Source organism: Pelobates fuscus, chromosome 9 (genome assembly GCF_036172605.1).
Source record: "Pelobates fuscus isolate aPelFus1 chromosome 9, aPelFus1.pri, whole genome shotgun sequence".
Lineage (NCBI taxonomy): Eukaryota > Metazoa > Chordata > Amphibia > Anura > Pelobatidae > Pelobates > Pelobates fuscus.
In genome coordinates, this window is record NC_086325.1 from 65,317,667 (window position 1) to 65,341,538 (window position 23,872).

At 39.2% G+C, this 23,872-nt stretch overlaps 1 protein-coding gene across 1 annotated transcript; it reads right to left on the reverse strand.

Moving 5' to 3' along the window:
• Window positions 1-3,203: 3,203 nt before the first annotated feature.
• On the reverse strand, window positions 3,204-23,655 carry HPRT1 (hypoxanthine phosphoribosyltransferase 1). The gene is made up of 9 exons (XM_063432040.1): window positions 23,406-23,655; window positions 15,338-15,444; window positions 13,452-13,635; window positions 10,833-10,898; window positions 9,549-9,566; window positions 8,749-8,831; window positions 7,630-7,676; window positions 5,304-5,380; window positions 3,204-4,560 (listed from the first exon to the last, which is right to left on the reverse strand). Exons 1-9 carry the CDS (start codon window positions 23,424-23,426, stop codon window positions 4,513-4,515), a joined length of 651 nt encoding a protein of 216 aa, XP_063288110.1. The 5' UTR covers window positions 23,427-23,655; the 3' UTR covers window positions 3,204-4,512.
• Window positions 23,656-23,872: the final 217 nt, after the last annotated feature.

Here is a 23,872-nt window from a genome sequence, read left to right on the forward strand (position 1 = left end):
ATCAAAGTGTGAGTGATTCCATCTCAGAATTTCCCATTTTAATGTATACAATACACTGATTGCACTTTGTTCTGTTTTGTGTTTATATTTTCTGTATAGGGAATTCAATATTGAATCTACTTACTGTATATAAGGAGGAGATACCTATTATTTACTATACGCCAGGTAAACTACCTCCTTGGTGTGTGTGTGCGCTTTTACCTTTTTTGTTGGTTGTACTGTTAGCTTAATACCTAGTCCTGAAGGCAATCAACCTATATCCTCCCCATTAGAGATGTTTTGCTTTTTTTTGATCTGCATAACAGCAGGATTCAATTCTATTTCAATCTGATTCTTAAATCTTTAAAATTCCCCAGTCCAGACATCACATATGAATCCAGAGGTGTTGTTACCTTCTTTTTCTGTAGACCACAGAGCAGGTGTTATGACAACCTTTTCAATCATATTTCAGTTTAATCTAGACTAGTCGTCTTCTGCCTTTCCTAAGGTCCTACTCTTTTAGATGTTACAACTAAAACCAGATATACCTACTACGTCAGGTAATCCGGAGTAGATTAGTCATAAGGGAGGAGCTATGCAGCAATCATTTGGATTCTCTGTAGACTGTACACAGAACTCTTAATGTATAGTTTATTTTGTTCTGCCTACACCTTCCACCAATTAACAAGCAAGGAAAATAAAGTAATAATCCTAATACTACTTCTAAAGTGCTCTTCATGTTAATGAATTTCACCTTATTAGAAATAAAGGGAATATATCAAACATGGCCCTATAACAAAACATTGGCTTAAACGTGTGTGTGTGTGTGTGTGTGTGTGTGTGTCACCTCATAAAGTTCTCTCTTCTTGTTTATTATTGTTAATATTGTCCAAACCTATTTTTTTATTATTATTAGATATGACATGAACGCATCAAATGGGAAAAAGAAGAACTTTAGTACCTGAATAATGATGCATTGTTAAAAAAAAATAAAGCTACGCACAAGAAAATCAGAGCCCCATTAATAAAGAACATGTCTAAGCACAAATCTAAATGTGAATATTTAGATAAAAATTATCTGATAAATTCCATTTTAACTCAAAACAATCCGGGAATACAAGCAGGAATAAAAAGGTTATTGAACTTTTCTTTTATAAATAGCCCTGGTCTTTGCAAATCTCCACCTTCACCCACTCTTTGATTGGAGGGTTAGAAGACCTGACCATGCAAAATTATATTTAGGGAGAAGTCAATTCAGCATGACTTTTATTAGGATTTACAAACAATGGCAACATTACATAATTGGACTTTATTTTTATTCAACCAACTTATGACAAACATTGTTTCTGAATTCCAAAATAAAGTCTAGAAAATTACTTTCCATTTGATTTCAGAGAAAAAAACCAAACAAAAAAAACCCCGTTCTTTTGATACGAGTTATTTTGAGAGACTGTGTTGAACAAAATACTTGAATTTCTTTCAGAAGCATTTATACAAAACAAGGAGGGAATCGGAAACATTCAAAATTGTAAACTTCTTTCTAGTTCGATTTGAATCTGTGGCAGTCTTTTATATTTAATTTTTTTTTTCAGTTTTCAGCCAGATTGTTGAACCCCCTGACTGCACCACAGTTTAAACATTCAATTTAATCATACATTTACTGACACAAAAGATGTAGGAATCCAACAGTCTTCACATTGTATTTCCCAGTTAACCCAGGAAGAGTTGACAGCACTAAAATGATTCTTTGTTAATTATATACACATATATAAAAATATCACACACATAGGTCATCTAGTGGAGTTTTCTCCATTATATATTCCTTATCGGTGCAGTTTATGAAAAAATATATTGACGCTTCTCTCCAGTTCTGCCAAGTATGAAGTTCTGCAATTTGCAGGAAGGTATACCTCGTAGGAAACAAAATGTTCTTTATCCTCCCAACATATGGTAAGAATAGAAGTGTTTCAGTTCTATTATACGGTAAATATGTTTTTAGATTCTAAACGTGTTTAATTTATGCTTTGTGAACTTGGAATATATTATGCAAATCATAAACAGTTAATGGAAAATATGCTTAACTCATCTAAACAAAAACAGATACCATGTGTCAGATATTTTCTCCCCACCCCCTGCTAAATAGCGTTTACTGAAAAATCTTTATGATTTAATTATTTTATCCTTTTTTACAGTGAAGTATATAACATTTACACCATGTTCTGCTTGTTTATGGAGCATTTGACGCAGTGTCAGTTTATGTCACTGCTGCCTATAAGTAACATGTCATCAGACTTCTGCTAAAGAAAATTTGGCTGGTGAGTACCCTTGATAAAGGCAACCAGTAAGTGCCGAAACGTTGTCGTAGATGGTGGCTTGTGTTTCTGCCTTGAGGCTTTTAAGATTTGGGTTAAGTACTTTTGATTACTGTTTGCCTTGTGCTGTTACTTTGTTCCGGTCTTTATACGCTTTGTTATTTGTATATTCATTAAAGATTTATCTAGATATCTTTGATTGTTCTAGTGTGCCTTCTGTATTGTATATAGAATGTTGTATTTTAGTACTTGAGAGAGTGCTTATATGGTTTGCACCTAGCTATTGTGAGTGTTGAATTTTGTCTCTCCATGTGATTTTGGTTTATATGGTCACCATACAAAGCCTCAACATGCACAGCTACCCTTTTTGCATCATCACTTTAATGAACCAGCCATTAAAAAAATAATATGGAAGATAAGGGCAGATTCAGTTACCGGTATATTGATTCCATCTATATATCATGCTGGCAAGAGTGTTTGAAAATAGCTCCCTCCTCCAAGCTGGATAAGAAAAACATCCCATAGCTGCTCTCTGTGAAATCTTTTACCTTTGTGGCAAAGACATTTGGTTAAACTAGAAGAAAAATGAAATAGTTATATTTGCTAGCAACGTGGCTAGCACAATGATTTCATGAAACTGTATTTTCTATATAGTGCCACATTTTTATGTCATTACAGGCATACTTTCATCCTCCCCTGGTTATCACAAAAGAATGTAGAGTGCATATCAGAGGATTTCAAATACAGAATGAAATTACTTTGAATTTTCTTCTAATATAAAAAGGTAATTTAAAAGAAAAAAAATGTTTTTTTGCTTACAATTGAGGTTGCCAGATCCACCATATTTTTTTATAGGCATCAAGTGGTACGTGATAAGTGTTGGCCTCCAGTATGCATGTGCAGAGAGGAATCTCAAAAGGAAATGATTTTATTCATTCAGTGATTTTACTTCAACAGCATATGATTACAACATACCACTGGGTAGCATAAATTTACATGTTGCCCATAAGCATAAAAAAAAGGATTCAAGAAAATATGGCAGATCATAATTTAGAAGAATAATATCTGAACAGTTCACAACACCCATGAGAAACTTGATTATTATTACTACTGGGAAAATATACCAAAATGTGGTGCTTAATCCTCTAATAAAAGAAAAATAAATAAAATAAATTACATAAAAAAATACCAATTTCTTCCTGACACCAAATACTTTCAGTGTACACATCTGCAATAGTTTAAGTTATATTAACACAGTTAAAGTAAGGATATAAACCAGCAGACCTTTTTTTCCCAATAAGATGGCTTTTGTTACGTTGCCTGCAAATGTGATGAAATATTGATCCACAATGTAAAAGTGGTGAATAGTTGAGTGAGTGATCAGGCACAAAACATGTACTTATGATTTGCAATAGCAATCAAGGGTATCAATGTATACTATATAGTAAGCATGAGCATTGCAACATGAAAAGGTGCTTAGCAGGATACAGTACATATTAAATAACTAGAACTATGCCTACGTTATTTTAGAGGTATATTTGCCCTTTAAAGAGGCCTCTTCTGCATCAAAGGGGCTAGTCAAAAATGACTTTGCCAAAATTATATCTAATCTATAGCCCTCAATGTCCTGATAGTTCAAAAAAAGGGAATAGTGAAAGTATGGCTAATTCGACTTACAAAATATATATTTTTTTTTAAGTTATAGAATTAACTATTTAGATTTTACTAGTCACGTCTGAATGAGTACATAAGGAGGGTTTCTCTGCATGCATTGAGAGTACTGAATCTCCACTCATTTCCATTAATGGAAGAAGCCCCCTTATGTAGAGGGTGGTTGGTGATATGTTTACTTTAGTCTCACCAACTACTCAAAATTCTAAGAAACATTTGTAGGAATTTAAAGAACTCTTCTGTAATCATAATCGCTAAAAAGTAAAGTTTTTATATTTGTACCCCCTCAAAAAATTTTTGCCTATAAAACCTGATCAGCACCAGAGAGGTGAGCAAGACAATGCTTTGCAATGTGTTAGTCATCCCGTGGCAGTGAAGGTTTTAAGCCAGGTCTAGCAATGAAAGACTTAAACCAAGCTGATACACAAGGCTATAATTTGTTTCATGCAAGATGGAATTTGACTTGTAAGGGAAATGAGTGGGCTGGGTAGCAGCTGATTCGCAGAAGCCTTGGTAAGTAGTTGGCGTGTTAATTTTACGCTGGTTTCTTCTATGCCTTGTATTTCTCTTTTCCATCCTCACTGATAACACAAATGTGCTGGGTGAAAGAAATTAGAAAACCATTACTACAAGATCAAAAATAAATCAATCATATTTATGTCTTTATTAAGTGGAAGTACAAATCTATAGTGCACTACAGTGTTTGTATACTAGGTTTCTCTCCTTTGAACTCATTAGCAGCATTCTAAATCTAAAACTGAAAATGCCATGAAATTAGCAGCTAATCAAATTCTAGAATACCAGGATGAAGTTAAACACTCCTCTTCAATTACACTTTAAGGCAGGAGTCTTAATCAATTTAGCCAATGGCCAAGCCACTTTCTTCTTTGACGCAGCAGATCCATACACAGAGACAGACACACACACACACACACACACACACAGCATTTTATTAATCCAATCCAGGTATATTAACATCGCGCTCACAGAAACATACTTCCATGCACTAATACACACAAGGCTAAGCATCATGAGAGAAATTCATCTCAGAGAGATTTCCTGCAAGTCCTGCTAAGATTTTTCACTTGGCTCTGTTAACCTCTAATCTTGCTTATAATCTTTGCTTATGTCATCTTAATTAAAAAAATGGAGACGTTGAAGCCCATAATAAACAGAAGGCAGCAGGTTAACACAGCTGAGTGACAGGTTTCTTCAATGGAATCATCATTTATACACTTTTTTCTGGGTGTATGGGGGAATTGCCTAATAAAACGGATTATCTTGTGACTCGTGTCACTGGTTGTACATAATTTACTCAGATATAAAAAATGTACTACTTACATTCAAGTCTCTAAAGTATTCATTGTAGTCGAGGGCATATCCCACAACAAACTTGTCTGGCACTTCAAATCCTACAACTAAAAAAAAATATTAAGAAGTGATTACAGTAAAAGAGACAAAAACCCCAAAAAACCTATGCTACTAAACTAGCCTGAAAATTACGCTCCACTGCAAGCCTGAATGATCCATGGCATACTCACCGGGGTTTAATTTTCACTCACCAATGCCTAGTGGACATTTTGAGCCCGGCAGAATTATTACACAAATAAAAGGGTCAAGTATTAAAATTAAAGTTAGTTTGATGTGGTGTGAGTTATACTGCCCTTCATAAAGAACACATATCTTTCATAAAGCTTTTACAAAAAGTACAGAACACTAAGGTTCATTAAAACAAATTAACTCAGAATTCTTTTTTATATCCAAAAATTAAAATAAAACCTAGTTAGGTGCAAGACTTAAGGAATGTTGTAGTGTTTGTTCACCTTGGTACTTCTTGATTTGGTGATGTGTACATTCATGGTTGTAGATATGTTTATTTTAAATGTTATCAATTCTGTAAATTTATATAATGGAGAAAGTAAGGAATTTCATTAAAATATTTCATGTTAAAAACAAAAGCGATATGCTTAAAAGGGACACTATAGGCACCAAAACTTTAGCTTAATTGAGTTGTTTTGGTGTGTAAATCATGCCCCGGCAGTCATACTGCTCAATTAATTGCCATTTAGCAGTTAAATTACTTTGTTTATACAGCCCTAGCCACACCTCCCTGACTTACATAGCCTTCCTAAACACTTCCTTTAGAGAGACATCTAATGTTTAAAACATATTTATTGCACATTCTGTTTAATTCTGATCTAATGGAAAAAAAAAAAAATCTAATTTCATGCAGCAACATAGGGGATAGGAGGCTTAAAGGTGAGACCAGTATCAAAGAACACCAATACAACGAGAGTACAAGGATGGACTGATGCAAGTACCATCAACTTGCAGGAAGAGCAAAGGAGGAGGACCAGCATGATGATGAGGAAAAATAAGCAGCTCAGTTTTAGAGAGACTGGGTTTCAGAAAGCGGGAGGACATCCAATCAGGGATTGAAGAAAAGCAAGCAGGACGTTGTAGGACTGTGGGGGAGAGATCAGGGAAGGAGAGAGATACCTGGGTTTGTCGGCATACAGATGGTAATGGAATCCAAAGGAGTTAAGGAGTTTGCCAAGAGAGGCAGTGTAAAAAGGGGACCAAGAACAGATCATTTTATGCCTATAGTATCCCATTAAAGACATTTTAAAGTTAAACATTTTTTTACCGATGACTACTATGCAGTCGTAACCTACAGAAATAAATTTTGTATAAAAATATTTATTAATATAATGCTTAGCTTGATTGAGGCAGGCACTTCCTACTGACCACTTGCTGGCTCAGAGACAGAGTGACAGAAGTCTGCCATTCACCTGCACTTGCAGCTGTTGGCTGAATGGGATCTGTGCTCGGCGTCAGTAAGCATCAGATATTTGTCAATTTTGCAGATGTGGATTGCAGTGTTTGTTCACTTGCATCTACTTAGGCTTATTTGGTTACATAGGAAATAGTGAGGTTATATTTCTACACAAAGTGCTGAGAACAAGGAAGAACACTAAACACAAGACACCAACCAAGTGCTCTATTCAAGCTAGACCATGGATGAGGGAGTCTGTCTGGTTTCCCTTTATTTAGGCTGGATAAAGTGTAACTATGTACGAAAACGTGTTGACTGATCCCGGTTAGTCTGATATGCTGTAAACTTGAAGCAATGTCTGCTTGATATATGGTTTTAACTTCACGGAGATAAAGATGAAAAAAAATGTACCATACAGTGGATTTGCCTCTAGATTACCGCTTTTCACTTTGCATTGATTTCTGTTTAAACATCACGAGGTGGGAACTTTATCTTTATTACATTTTTAATGCAAGAGGTTTCGACAATTTTTGCCATGTAACATTTGAGAGCTGAAGGATTGGGCTTGGTTTAACCAGGTGCTTATTTATCTTATAGGGGAAGAAAAGAAGGCCACATTTGCCTCAATTCGTGGTGCATAGGGAAAGATCATAAGATTCACAAAATGCTTTCCTTTAAGTCCACAAGATGTTAGAGTTAATCGGAAGGAAATAGGAGAGTCTGGAGCAAAGAGAGAGTGATAAAAATAAAATAAAAACAACAAAGGAAAGTGACTAGGGAAGCTCTTTTGTGGCCATCAGGGGTAACTACAAGCAAATATGTTTGACTCCTCATCTGGAAGAAATATGCCTATACCCAAAAATTTAAATAAAATCTTTCAAAATTACTTACAATCAGGTCTGTAGCCCACACTTCGAGGAGTTCTTTTAACAAGCAAGCTGTAGAGAGAGCAAGAGAAACATTGAAATCAAGAAATATACAATACCTCAAATCAAACCTCTCACAAATTAAGGTAAATGCATCAAATACAAGATACCAAGGAGCAGCTACCTCAAACCCACGGTTTAGATCAGTCACACCAACTTGCATCCAAGAGTTTTCACAGCTAGTTTCATTTTTTGTAAGTAAAGTGCTTGCCTGGCCTTAAATTTCTGTACACAACTTCATTTTCTTTTCCAGTGGAAAATTTCTAGCAAAATTCTATGCAGTTAAAAAGTTTATTCCAAAGGCTCACGGCTAGTGGAGAAATCTCAGTTGGCGAGCAGTCCGCTGAATAAAATAATACGGCCTGAGACTCACCAAGTGGGTTTCCGGTCTTCTTTAAGATTTCCGAGATTAAGCTTAAATATAACTAATCCCTAGAAGAAGCAAAAGCCATACTTAAAAGGGACACTCCAGACCCCTAAAGCACATTAGTTTGCTGAAGAGCTGTATGGGTGAAGAGTGTGTCCTATTTTTCATTTTGCAAAAAGTACTGATTTCAATACAAACTGACACTTTTATAAATCAGCCTGGTTACATCCCCTTGGCTTTTAAGCAGACATCAGGTCCTGTTACTTCCTGGTTTGGTTAGCTAGGTGGAGCTAAACTCAAGAGGCAGTAATTGGTAATTGTCCAGAGGACCTGCCTTGAAAAGACTTATCTTGGGGCTGCATTGGAAAGTTTCTGATTGGGCAGCAACAGAAAGTCTGAGTGGGGTTAAAAGGGGTGGGTTTGCAAAAGCAGCAGACAAGAAAACTACACACACTCCCAATGAAAAAAAATGCATAGTTAAATGCATGCAAGCTTTCATTTGGGGTATATCTACTAAACCACAATTATTTATTTTGTATTTAGGCAGTTGAGTACCTTTGAAGGGTTGCTAAAATGTGAAGATCAGCCATTTTTACTGACTTTTATAAAAATCAAAAATGCAGTCATTACATGTGTCCACTCTCTTAAATAGAGAAATGGGAAAAGAATTTAAAAAAAAAAAAAAAAAGAAAAAAAAGAAACACACATCAAGCTTACCTGGCTACTTTAACCATTTTCGGATTATACCTCTGCAACATAGCAAGCAAAGTCTTCATTGTTTTCCCTGTATCGATAATATCCTGCAAGAAACCAACAATACTTACTGATCTTTTTTAAAATCAATACAATTGCCCAACTTACATTTGGGGACTAAAATAAAGGGATCCTGTTAAAAAGAACATTTGAGGGCGGATGTACCTCCTTCATATACATTATAAAATGGATATGCATTTGGTACCTGCCAATGAGCCCACAGACAGACTCAAAATAATGTTGCTCCACACCAATGGTTCAATGTTGTATTTTATTGAACCAAACAACAAAAGTTGGACCCAGACACGTCTCAATACAGTGGTACCTTTGGGAGTAGCTTTGTAAGGGCTTGACAAAAAAATAAAAATTAAAAAAATACTACAGTATCATAATTTTGCAGGGTCCACCTGTTGTGGTTCGCTTTAATAAAATACATAATTGAACCCTGATTTTGGAGTAACTTTATATTGAATTAATTCTGGGTCTCCGGGGAGGGGGTCTATTTCTGCAGCACCAGGTCAAGTTAGTGCCTTTTCTAAATGTACTGTGTCTGCTAAATTCTAAAAACAACAGCAGGGAAATCATGAACACAGCCAGAATTGTACTACAGTGCAGAGAAAAAAATAAATTTAAATGTTTTTTGTGTGCTATTTAATAGTAAAAATAATGCATTAAACTCAACAAATGTATCCCATTATATTATGATGCTTCTATAATCACTTCTTCATGATTGATTCAAAACTGTTCTTCTTGAAAGCACTTACCTCAACAATCAATACATTCTGCAAATAAATGAAAAAAATATATATTTTTGAAACAGCAAAAAATAAATAAATGAAACAAAACCACAACACACACACACATTTTTTCTAATAATAAACTAAACTTCCATGATCTACTGCTCACTTCTCTTGGCAAGTAGGGGGAAAGGAGATCTGAAGCAAGGTCTTTTGCATTGTAACAAGTTGTTTTGACATTAACTCCACTAAGTCCCATAAACTATACTGCACCCTGACCCGAACAAATCACAATTTAATGCTAGTATGGTTTCTGTGCAATGCTTGTAACAGGATAATGTCCTTATCAACACATACATACACTATATGTTTACATTCTAAAAGAACATTATATATACACACACACACACACACACTGGAAATGTGATTTTTTTTTCTTACATTTTAACCCTTTAAGGACACATGACATGTGTGACATGTCATGATTCCATTTTATTCCAGAGGTTTGGTCCTTAAGGGGTTAAATAAGTAAATTATAATGCAGTTTCTAACAGTAATTGTGATTACAGTGGAACCGTGGAACTCACACTTAATCCGTTCCAAAAGGCTGTTAGAGTTCCGATGTGTTCGGGAACAGAATCAACATAAATTTGTTTAATCCATTCCAGACCCCCCAAATTACATAAATGGGGATAGGTAACTTGTCATATTTTCCTCTTTCTCCATGAATTATAATTATGTCCATATCCCTTCACTTGTGTCCCTCTGCCCATATATCTTCATCACTCACATGTGTCCTTCTGTCCTCCGGTTTTCCTCAACCTATATTCCCCTCTCTCCCTTTACATAGTCCATCTGCCCATATTTCCTCATCCACCTTTGTAATTAACTTGTGTCCCTCTGTGAATGCCGCGTGATGTGTTCAGGTACCGAGACATTTTTTATGCAAAATTTTAGTTTGACTTCCGAATTGTTAGAGAACAGGAATGTTCGAGTTCCGAGGTTCCACTGTATGTGCCAATGTAAACAAACTTTATAATTTTAAGAGAAAATATACTGGAGATCTGGGTAAGCTTAACGCAATCTAATAAGAACTGAGAACCCAGTATTCTGGCTGGGGAACAGAGGAGAATATATAGGATTGCAGTAAGAGTGGTTTCAACAAACTATCTGTGGACAAAATATCTTTAGGCAGACAAGACCAATTTTGCAGATCTCGCCATGCGCAGGCTGACCTCTCCTTTTCCAACATTGTACAAATTATTTTTTTCGGGATTGGGGTAGTTAATGGTGAGGTTACATATTACATACCTTTCCTGTCAAAGTAGAAAGATCATCCCCTCCTATAACTTTTATGTCTCCGGTCGACTGATCGTTCTGTAAAAAAAATAAAAATACCACATCAATTTCAGGCTCTAAATATTATACATTTGACAATGCGTGGTGAACTGTATATCTGTATTTCATCAACGAATCATTTTACAACAAGTGGGAAACTGTCCTTAAAGGACTTTTTCAACATTATATCACATAACTAGCAAGGACTTTAGTGTGACACTGCCTAGGTTATTCGCTAAAATGAGAAGTGTTAGGAATTCAAGATCAATTTAAAATTTTATGTTAAAGTACCTGAACTTGAACCATATCCCAGTTTTTTCCTTGAATTTGAAATTCACGTTATATTCCTAACAATTCTTACTTTAGTGAGTTAGCCTTTGTGTTCTATGCCTTCTAAATAGATTAACCAATCTCTTCTCACCGCTAGGGAAACATGGCAACAAGATTTCATTAGAGGGAAAGGCACATTATTTTCAGTTTATGTGAATATATAAACAAACATTTAAAACAGACTAAAAAAACAATACTTGGGTCCATTAAGTTCACACACACCATTTGATGCAAACACAGCCACAAAGCTCACATAAGCAATCCCCCTTTATAACCACTAGAGGTCTACATCACATAAGTGAAATTAAATATACACGTTAAGGCGGGGCCTGGCTGCAGAACCAACTGGTCGACAACCTCATGGGCTCCTGCACAGAGCTGCTAATTAACCTGCTTTTCCCGACCCAAACGGAGACTAATTGGGCCGACAGAGCCAGCAAACGACTGGGCACACGGGGCAGAACAAAATGATACCCCTCACACGGAGGAAAAAGCAATTTGTGCCAAATGAGTGTCGGAGGCCTACTCGACAGGTGGGAGCAGGAGAGACGGCCGCTCTCCCCCCACTACGCCTGTGGGACTCACTGCGGACAGATCCCAGTCCCCCCCCCCGGACCGGTGGGGGTCATCCCGGTCCACCAGCGAAAGACAAGCACTCACATAGGGGACGTAGACCCGAATCATGCTGCCCGGGCGGTACCACGAGGCCTACCTAAGATGGCCGACAGCAGGGCCGCAAATCCTTGACAGCAAGATACCGAGGACTGGGCAAGGGCTTTCAGGGCGAAATTTGACGCGGTTTGCCAGCGCTTTTGGGACCGCATGGAAACTAGATGCTCGCACCCCGTACCGGTAATGGCAACACCGGCAACGAGCCACAGCACACTCATCAACACCCAGCCGGGTCATCCAAGTTCAGCGCTGCCACCGCGAGAACAGGCACAAACCAAGAAAGAGACCCGGCGGAAGAAGCGAAGTCGGGGCACTACTAGCCTGAAACAGCCTCACAGACGCCGAGCAAAGGCGCCGGTAGGAGGCTTCAGCAAACCGCCCACCACCATGTGGGGTCCCAATGGCCCACGACAACTAAATAAGCACCACCGCCAGACAAAGCACCCGCCGACACCACCCGCCCGCCGCACAGCTAGCACCGCTGAAAGAGATACCAAGGGAAGAGGCGCTCAGCCACCAAACAAGCACCCAGCCAGCAACAACCTCTTACCACTACCAAGACCGGAGGAGTCACAGCAGTCCAGCACCTCGCTAGCCTCTTGTTCCAGATCAGCAAACTCGGCCTCCAGAATGGGTATCGGCTAGGCACATAGGGACTACCTCATCATCTGGCACCCAGCCGTTGCCCACACTCACACCATGTGAACTGTGCTTCTGCCCGGACGCTATCCTGTATGAAAGCCGAACTCTGGATGTACCTTTCAAGTTTGGACTCCTATTAACCCCTAATAATTTTTTTTTTTTTTTTTTTTAACGTGTATCTAGATTACTCACTATGCCTCTGTTTTTCTGTTAAGATGCTGTGACCATGCTATAGACCCGGCTGACCTTTCTTTTTGCAACAGGTCGTTTATTAGTAAACTGCAACACAAGATAGCAAGTCTTACACCAGCTCACTGTGTCTATCATCTAGAATAGCATGTTTTATTGTATAGCCCAGCAAATGAAAATAGCGTTCAGGTTACATAAGGGTCTTAGTACTATAAACGTGAATTTACCTAGAATGTACTGTTCTCTTTTACTTTTTGTTTTTACTATAGAGCTTTCCATGTGATTTGCACACGAGACGTACTCTCACAATCACACACTTCCACATGTTTAGCAAGCCTATATAATTACAGACATGCATTTCCAGCTAGGACTAAACAAGATTACTCTGTATGTTAATAAGCCTGTTTGTATATTCGTATTACTCCTGTCCCAAAAAAAAAAAAAAAAAGTGCAGCATACCAAGCATACTCGAAGTGATATATACTGTTAATCTCTCTTATGTCATGTGACAACGCTGAAACATGTATTTAACTCTGCACTCAAAAATAAAGAATTAAAAAAAAAAAAATATATACACGTTAACACGGAAGTAGCCATCACATGCCTTATTAACAGCTTACTACTAATGGACTGCCAAATATTGGTGATCTAATGTTGCAGTCTCAGTGGGAACTGATAAACAGACTCTGGGAAGAAATGAGATTTTCATAATATTTGTATACCATCAGCGAATTTTGCAAAAATGCCAAAAGTACTTACACAGTAACTTTTTAGTCTGATAAAGTCTACAGTCATAGGGATAGACTTGTCGCTGTTGCGGTTCAGTGCCTTGATGTAATCCAGCAGATCTGCAAAGAATTTATAACCCCCCTTCAGCACACATAGAGCAACTATATGATGGCCTCCCATATCTCTCATGATGTCCCGAGCCAGCCTTTCTGTCCTGTTTAAAGCAAAATTAAAAAATAAATAAATAAATAAATAAATGGTTAGATCCCAACTTCCCCAACTTCAGAAAGTACTTTTTTGCAAGACGAGACCCAGTGCTGGAGCAGGGGGAAAGTGAATCATCTTAATTATAAGGCTTTATGAGATTATATATACAGACACTCTAGATATGTCAGATAAGATCTGTGTTTCATTTTATAGTATCTGTACCATTCAGTTTTTTTTTTACTTATTTATTTTCTCAAACGTTTCAGTTGTGTGAGTAAACAAAAAGGGAAATTGGAAAGAGCAAATGGAAAAAAAAACTAAAAATTAATATGAATCAACAACATACACATGAAAGGATATTCTACTATTTACTTCATTATTTTCTGTAATATTGACCGCAAAACAAGATTCTGTTCATTGCCAACACTGGAACCTGGTGACAAGTCACATGATAGCATGTTCGCTCAGCACGTACACATTGGGTGCTGAGCAGAACTAATGAAGCTGTGAAATTTCATTTCTCAGACTCAAGTAGAACGAAAGTCACTGGGGCACTCTGGAGTGATTTTACATGACTGGATCCTTAAATTTGATGAAAATGACCATATAACCAAAAACGGGCAGAATATATGTTTTCAAACTCTGGAAGGATTGTCACCTTACCCTTGCATTATTCTCCATTAAGCATAGTATGACAGACACCATGCAGTGCAGAGAACTCTGGAGATGGTGACAAGTCACATGACTTGTTCCAGTCTCAGTATGAGTTATGCTTCCTAGGAAGCAGCTATTTCTAGCTGCCACCAATTTTAGTTCAGCCCTCTGCCAATAATGATACAGGAGGGGACTAGCTGGGGTGCCAGAATTATTCAGTTTCCCAGCTCATCTCGGCACATCATTAGTAGAGGGATGCATTAACATGGTGGAATAAGCTGCTCTTAAGGTATAACTCTCAAAAATGTAAGGCAGACTGGGACAGGCCGGTCCTGGTGTAGCCCTAAGATTAAAAGGAAACACACATAAAGCACTTCACCTTTGGTCTCATAGCTCATTATGATCGTCTCCTTGATCTATGGATAACATTACACTACCTGAAAACCAAGCAATGCATGCACAAAAATACACAGCTTCCTGGGTAGAATATAGCAGACGGGGGACATATGCCATGAGTCACTATCTAAGACAGTGAGCCTTTATGCCTTACACATTTTCAGTGCGGATTTTAGTTCGCACAATCCTTAATGTTACCTCCTAGCACAGCAGGTCATTCATTTATACTGTATCTACTTTGGTGTGCTACTAAAAGCAGCTGCATGTATTCAGTCACATGCTGATGTTTGTGAGCAACATGTCCCTTGAGGCTGCCTGAGAAAAACAGCATTGCGATGATTAGCCATCACTGGTCAAGTAGAAGAAAGAACACAAGTATTACAGGGAGCATTCTCTATATCTGAGCTGTCAAACTGAGGGTGTTCAGCTGGTATCTATGAACAGGTCCCATAATCCTCTGGGAGTTTATTATGGACGTTGTGTTACATAATTACAGTTGCACTGTAATCTTGGTTGGAAGAAAAAAAAAAAAAAACCTCAGCGAGACCAAGTTCAAGTTTATAAAACAGTGTTGCAGATTGCTCCATTTAGTGTCAGCAGACAGGACTAAAATTCTACAAAAGCGTATAGAACTGCGATGTTTTGAAGTTACAACCAACCTGTCCATGATAAGTCCGTGCGGAATGTAGACTCTCTCCAAATCAGCTGCATAATGTTTGGGAATGCAAAATAAATCGAGATCGTAACCTTGCTCATCGTCGTCGAGCTGAAAGATAAAGAGAGAATATTTAGAAAAAACTGATTTGCATTTAGTGACCATAATATTTCCTTACAGAAGCACGTGCTAGAGCAAACATTTACATATTTTCCACGCTGTGTGCAGAAAAGTGATCCAGTTGCTCACAGGAACATGATCTAGCAGGAGCAAATATAGTCTAAAAATTTAATGTGTGACATGCAAAACAAGCATGATAAAAAAAAGGGAGACACTAAACATGTACAAGAGAGAACAAGTCATATTCTGATTGGACTGTCCTGTTAAATGCACACTACAAGCAATCTAACAAGCTATAGTCATTCCAAATGGTGGAAGCAAGTCTCTGTGTTCTTGCAGGATTTTGCAAACTGCAATTCTCCTGGGAGAGAGAACAGAGCAAGGGTTGACTGCAGACCTGGCTATAAGCAGAACTGAACAGTGAACCGTTTTTTTGCGTAAATGAACAGTAGCCATGCTGCAGCTGTTAGTTCACAGAACACTTCCACTAATCCTGTGCTGTGAGCAGGTGGATTTGATTTAAATCACTAATCGGTTAGATTTCATTTTAATTATGATTTTGAAATGCAAGGACCTATTCTTGCTGGTTCTTTAAAAAAGGACTACTCCGCCCTAAATATAAAATATATATTTTTTAATAAAGTCACTATTTAGTAGATATACCCCCAATGAATACATGCATGCATTTTATTTTTTTTTTATAAAAAGGTTTGTGTGGGATACGATGACCGCAGCAAAGGTTCATGGAAACATGTGGGACATGGCAGTTGCACTCTGCTAGAGCTAGTCAGTGGAGCTAACAAAAGGAGGAAGTAAGACTCCCTGGCTGTCTTATTGACAGACAGCAAGATATTTAATAATTGATTTATAAAAGTGCTGATTTCTCAAAAGAAATCCTCGCTTTTCTAAAAGGGTCGTCGTTATGGATACTTCATACACATGAAGCAGAAGTGCTTTGTGTGTAGAGTGGTCCTTTAATATTTGCAACCAGATGAAGATTTCATATTTATAACAACACATTTTCAGGTTATTTAACTGCTAGAACTGATTTTGTTATATACCATTAGAAATACAAAGATGGAGATTTTATTGCAAGGTGAACCATCTCCAGATTAATAGGTTAATCACTCATAAAGCTCTGCCGAATATATTGGCGCTATATAAAATGCCAATATTATTATTAATATGTGTAGAACCTAAAAACAACATTATATAGCAAACATATTCTTGTTTTGCTTAATCATCAGAGTTTGGTAACTGAAGTGGTAAAAGAATAACTTTAAAATAAATAAATAAATAAAGAGAACTTAAACTGCAATGATTTGCCCTCTTAACCAGTTTCCCCGCTGGGCGCCAAGTCTGCCTTCTCTGTGCTGGGTGTTGTGCATTTGACTTCTGCAGAGCTACAGAAGCCAGATACCAATCCCGCCAGTGTTTCCCTGATTGAGAGTGTCACCTGAGCACACTCAGCCAATGAATGATTCTCTGGGCAGAGATTATGCACAGAATTGACATTAGTCAGCCTGGAATTCTTGTTTCCGGCTGGATAATGGATGTACAAATGACGTTGATGGAGGTGGAGCAATATAAAATAGCTCAGTTATATGCAGAGGTCTGCACTCCAAGCACCATGGCCACTTCAAATCACTGTTCATGATGTGTAAATAGTGTAGCGGTTTATTGTGTGTACATATATTTGCAGAATAACAAATGGATTAAGGTATTTTTCTGAACTCTGTATGATTGTTTATTTTAGAAAAATTTTACTGTGAAAAAGTTTGATTACCTATCCAAATAAGTTTGATTAACGTGGGTTAATGGAATGCATTCAATATACAGCCTCTTGCTACACATCTAATCTATATTTCATGCTGAATAACATTTGGACTATGAGGTATCTTAAATAGAACATCTTTAGATAGATTTTTCCTCCTTTAAAAAAAAAAAAATCTGTTTACTTTGTGTTGGAAGTATGGATTGTTTTTATTTAACTGTATTTATAATGCAATAAAAATAAGAGGAAATTGTTATCCTATCATTTCCTTTTAACGGACATGGGAGTATGTTGCTTCAGTAACAAAGATAAGTGATATGCATCATGTGCATTGGCTGGGCACACACTGGGTAAGGACTAAGTTACATTTTGAGAAGTGGAAGGTAATTCTGAGGTTTTTTTATATTATATTTCAATGTACATTTATATCTGCTTCTTATTCTACATGCAATTCACAGACAGCAGTATGAGAAAAGAATACATCTTCAATGTATCTTGATGTAGTACTAAACTAGTGAGGAGGAGGAGGAGGGAGGGGAGGCTGAGGAGACAAAGACCACTATAATGCCAGGAAAACAACCTCGTTTTCCTGGCACTATAGTATTAATAGGTCCCCGCCACCTTCATGCCCCCCCCCCCCCCCCCCACTGGGCTAAAGTGGGAGGAAGGGGTTAAATTCTTACCTCTCTCCAGCGCCGGGCTTCCTCGGCGCTGGGGACTCTCCTCCTCCTTCAGACGTCATCGGCTGAATACACATGCACGGCAAAAGCCGCGCACGCATTCAGTCAGTCCATAGGAAAGCATTTCTCAATGCTTTCCTATGGAAGGTGGCGTCTTCTCACTGTGAAAATCACAGTGAGAAGCGCCTCTAGCGGCTGTCAATGAGACAGCCACTAAAGGCTGGATTAACCCATATGTAAACATAGCAGTTTCTTTGAAACTGCTATGTTTACAGCAGGCAGGTTTAACCCTAGATGGACCTGGCACCCAGACCACTTCATTGAGCTGAAGTGGTCTGGGTGCCTATAGTGGTCCTTTAACAATATAGCCTAGTAAAACAGTAAAAGTTGAAGATTTTGTCCAGATTGGCTTTTTGCACCCAACATTTGCTTATTGTTTTTTATTTTTTTCCTTCTTTCTAAAAAGCACGCTTGTGTTAATGTGTAAAGACAGTGAATTGACAATGTCTGATAGACACGAAGCATGGTGTATGCATATTTAATAATACAATTTCGGTGTCGTTCACCTAATTTATTTATAGAAATCACTTTGTGGGTGCGTTTTTTTCCCAAGTCGCCTTTATCCGATAACGTTATGTCCCTCTGGGTGAGCCGTACGATCGTCAAACTTGTATGCTACTCATATGTCCCACCAGGTGGGACATACGATCGGAATGAGAAAATTAAAATGTTCCACCCTGTGGGAAGGGTTAAAGTGCATCAGTGAATGATCAGGAAGTGACCACGTGTTTGTGCTAGTGAATTGGCATGGCCAAGAACAGTGTCTCTGTAGAATATCTCTAGTGCAGTTTATGAAAGTGAATCTAATGTTTCAATTGAGCGCACAATGCGGAGTGTGGCAGACATAAAAGGGCAAACCAAATCTGTGCATCAAGCTCTGGTTAACTTGTAACATTGTATGACATTTTCCATGTAGACAAATTACCGCAATGTTACATTATTCTATTTGCTTGTCCAATTAGGAAGAAAAAGAAATATTTAGTAATTCTGTTGATTAATCTAAAGCATACGAACCTGAATGGCCGCATGCCACTGGAGCTCCGAACCAAGCCACAGCAATAGACCCGCTAACACGGCACCAAACCACCAGAAAAGGCACCAAAGGGCACCTCTAAATAAGTGTGAGGAGATGGGCCGGAAAACTAAGAAGCCCAAACCAGACAAGCCCCGGTTAAGCGGAACTATTGGCGACTTATGGCGGCAGGCCTGCAAAACCACAGGCTCAAACATGGCGACTACACCGATGACTACTCCGAAATGTCCGACGACTTCACAAGCGGGCCTGACCTACACTGCCCACCCGCCCTAACTGCTCCCGCCCAAGCAAGCGGACAACTCACCCGTGACCACCGCGGTGATGAAAGAATTGCTGGCGGGGTTACAACTCACCATACAGGCGGACATGGCCCAGATCAGGGGAGACCTGCAGGGCCTGACAGGCCGCCTGACCACGTTGGAAGCAGACACCCGCCGTAACACACAGGAAACATCGCGGCTAAATACAGCTGTGCAAGATACTACTGTCCCGCACAACAGAACAACGATTTGCTGACCTTGAGGATCAGAGGAGAAGCCTGAACATTAAGATCAGGGGCCTCGGAGAGGATATCCCTGAAGCAGAGGTACCGCATTTCATACGACGCCTGCTAGCTGATCTGCTACCCGCCAAACAGGCAACTCTGGGGGGGCTGTTCCGCCTCCCACGTCCACCTAAAGCCCCAGCTACGGCACCGAGAGACCTCCTAGTGTGCTTCCTGAACCACGGGGACAGAGCAGCGGTCCTCCAAGCTACCAGAACACAGTCACCATACGTGTTCGAAGGCAATCAGCTCGCATTTTACGCGGACCTCTCAGGACCGACACTGGCCTGGCGCCGCACCCTGAGACCCTTCACGGCCCTCCTCCGCCTACATAACATCACTTACCAGTGGAGGCGACCCTGGATCCTGCTGATACAACACGGCGACACTTCATACAAGGTCCACGACTTACAAGAGGCCAGTGATCTCCTGCCAACCCTGGGACTGCCGCAGAACACACTAACCACCGCAGGACCAGCAACAAGGTCGACAATAAGAGACCCTCCGACAGCGACACCGAGCACCCTCCGGCGGGCGAGAGCAGGCGCACCAACATCGCCAATGAACAGCCCCTGAGAAGCACCGAGACTCAAAACCACCTCATACTCACCTACCAAAAGCCCCAGGGCTACATGGACACACTGTTCACAATGACCGGGACTCTTCTTTCCCTCACCCACTAAGCCTAAATATAAGTACACATCCCCCCCCCCCTTTCCCCGGGGTAATGGGGCATGCCTTACTAGCGGGAGCAAGTAGCTCACGAACCCACGCACCAGAAATAGCTCCCTAGCAAGAAAAAGGTATCATACCTAAAATACTAAGCCATCTAGCCAACATCTTAACAGCCCCTAGCGACGCCGGCTATACTGGCCTTACGACCATGCCACTAGACCCCCAGGCTTACATGTTATTACCGACGCCCACTACCCAAAATAAAATTCCCTCAGCTCATGGCCCTTGGTTATTTAACCCCATATGAATGTTCCACATTGTTCAAGTTTAACGATATGTATATGCTGTACTGTTCACACTGTTGCCTTTCTTCTATAAGACTCAACGGTTACACAGAAACCATGACCTGAGTCAAAAATAAAGAATTAAAAAAAAAAAAAATCTAAAGCATATTTCCATTAAAACTAACTCTATAAAGTAGGCCTTATTAAGTATATACATCCTAAACATCATTATCATGTTTACTTATCTAATAAATACAGGAAGGAAATAGCAAGTATAATTTCTTCTAAATATAGTAAAAGTATAAACTTGGTTAGACGTTGCATAACTGGGACAATTAAAGTTATTTTACAGTGCAGGATAATGGCATGCACAATGCAGAATGTTATTTCTGAACAGAACGTGTATATAGCAAGGATAACATAGTAAAATACAGGAGAAACGATGGCTACTGCCTGAGCACGTTGTAAAAAATGTCAGCACGTTTCACTGAGGCCGACTCATTCTTCCTCCTGAGCAAGAACTAGTCATATCTGCTTGTATGTGGCGAAAACTCAAAAAAGTGAACAAAAAACAAAAAGGAAGAACCACTGCAAATATTTGAACAGCCATGATTTAAAACATAACTTAGTGGAGGCCCAAGGTCACAGACACATGTTCTGTGAAAGAGGTGACCTTGATTTCAATACCTTAACTAAAAAACACTTTCAATGACTGTCCATCTGAAAACATGCCAGCAATCAAGCAGAATGGGGAAAACACAATATTTATATCTGCTCATGGCTCATGGAAATGTGTGTTAGAATTTTCACCAAGTTCTTTAGGTTGTCTATAAAAGTAAGCGAATTAACATCAAAGTAAACAGGCATGCTGGTCTCTACCCTGATCCTAATGGTATACCGTACTTGCTTGATGTGTGATGGAATACAATTTACAGGTAAATGCTGGCTGTAGATACAGTGTTAGATTAATAGGTCAGGCAGATAGTGGTTTATATTAATAAATGCACAAATGCCTAGATTAACATTACAGTATGATCCCATCCACATTACTGATTTGGATGGTCTCTTATTGGGACAAGAGATTTATAGCAAATAAATGATATCCAGGAAAAATATAAACACAAACTGCATTATTTTTTAAACTTTTGAATGGATTTCTCTTACAAACACTTAATAGATACGGTTGAAAATAACTTTTTTTTCAATGATAGATGTGATGTAATGTACACATGGCGAGAGCACGTGAAGGGGATTAGTCAGGTTTCCAGTTTCCACGTTTCACACACAGCACATGGTTGCCACAGTACATTCCACAAAATGATATTCTATTCTTTAACCGTTTCTGGTTGGACAATGCAGAGTTTCCATATGCATCTACCGGTATGTATAGAAAATCAAATCCTAGCTGTGCTCCAATTTAATTATTGCAAAGTATTTTTTACCAATGCACAACAACATATCCAAAACTATATCACAGGAAAACGAATATTTAGGAGATATAGAGTCCCAAATCTGGCACTCTCCCCAAATGCAAAAATATATCAACTGAACTAACCTGGGCCCCTCATAGTGCAACAATAGAACAGGTCAAGAAAGGAGCACTCACATGATTTTAGGTGAAAAAGGGCATATGTACAGATTAAACAAAAGAATCAACGTTTCGACCCTCCCGGGTGTTTATCTTTTTCACTTAAATTCCAGTGAGTGCTCCTTTCTTGCCCCGTTTATTTATTTATTGGAACTCTAAGAATGGATGCCAGTTACCCGTTGCCTCACTCTACACCGGAACCATCACACAGATATAAATACAAGCATTTCATTTGCATTTTGGATTACCCCTGATCTCCAAGAATGCACCAAAAAGCTTCAACTGCAGGCTTGGTTTAGTCATCACCCCCACTAAATCTGGTACCCCTCCAACAAATCACATCCCTGTGTATCCTGCATGTCATTATCCAGTTTATGCACATATTTGCCATTTATTATTTCTCCCCCTATAAAATCTAAACTCCCTCCAACACTCCACTTCTAGCCAATTCCTACTTCATGTAAAAAAATAAATAAATAAATAAATAAAAAACAGTTACAGTGCTGCCCTGCAGTAATGCAGCACTGATATACTCCTTTTAACACAAGGGGTGCCCAAAAGGTTGATCTTTTAAAACTACAGCTTCCATGATGCTTTGTTATTCTAAAAGCATGCAAAGCATCAAAGGAGTTGTAGTTCTACATCTACCTTTTGGGCACCCCAGCTCTAGCATGTAAGCTTATTTGAGCACGGCCCTTAACCCCCTATGTGCCTGTGCGTCCAGCGGGCCTGGTTACAAATAATTGTATGTTAGTGCACCCATTGTACAGCGCTGCAGAATTTGTTGGCGCTTTATAAATAATAATAATAATAATAATAATAAAACTGCCAAAGAGAGACACTGGAGCTACTTATAGATTCCCTTCCTTCAGACATGAATTCTACATACAGTAGGGAAGCACTTTGCCTGCTTGTGTACATTAATTCTACATACAGTAGGGCAGCACTTTTCATGTCCTGTCCAATAGCATGAAAAGGTGTATACTCCCATAAATACAAGGTAACGGTGGGAGCCATGTATTCCCCATCCTATACCCTCCACACCCTGTCCCACCACCCAGCCCATGTGCCCATGCTGCCAGGTACCCGTACATGGAGCAGCATGGTGTCTATACAGAGCTTGTGGTTGCCATGGAGCCCATTTACACCCTATGTACTAAGATGAAGAGCTGGGCCTTGCCGCGCTTCTCCTATCCATCACTCCCCCCTCCCCCCGGCACTTTGCACCATGCTCCCGATCCCCCATTGCCACCAGGCGCCTCCTCTCACTCCAGACCGGGGGGAGGTCGCCCACTAGCAGGCCGCACTCACCACGATGCAGGGGCTCGCCATGGCGACAAGGAAGAGAAGTCACTAGCCGGGGAGGGAAGCAGCAGCAAGCTGTCACCAAAGCTCTCTAGAAAGGCCTGAGCCCACAGCTCACACACATGGCCTGGAGGCCGCCTTGCTGAACACTTGGGTGGAGTTAAATCCAGCCCATTAATGTCAGAAACTGCTGGGAGGGAAATGGAGGAAAGGGGCAGAGTCCTGTATAGAGCAGTCTGACTCTGTATAACATCACCCCATATTGTGAGCTCATCCCTTACATGTACCCCCTCACCAATCCTGTGCATGGGGAGGGTACACCCAGTCTATTCATTATACCACACCATGTACAGTCCTTTCTGTTTCATAGTGGAAATGGTTGTCACAATTCAAAAAAAAGCAATGTGACTTTTTTACAAGATATTGAAGATTGAATTAAAAAACACATTTCAAAATGTTGGCAGAAATAAATC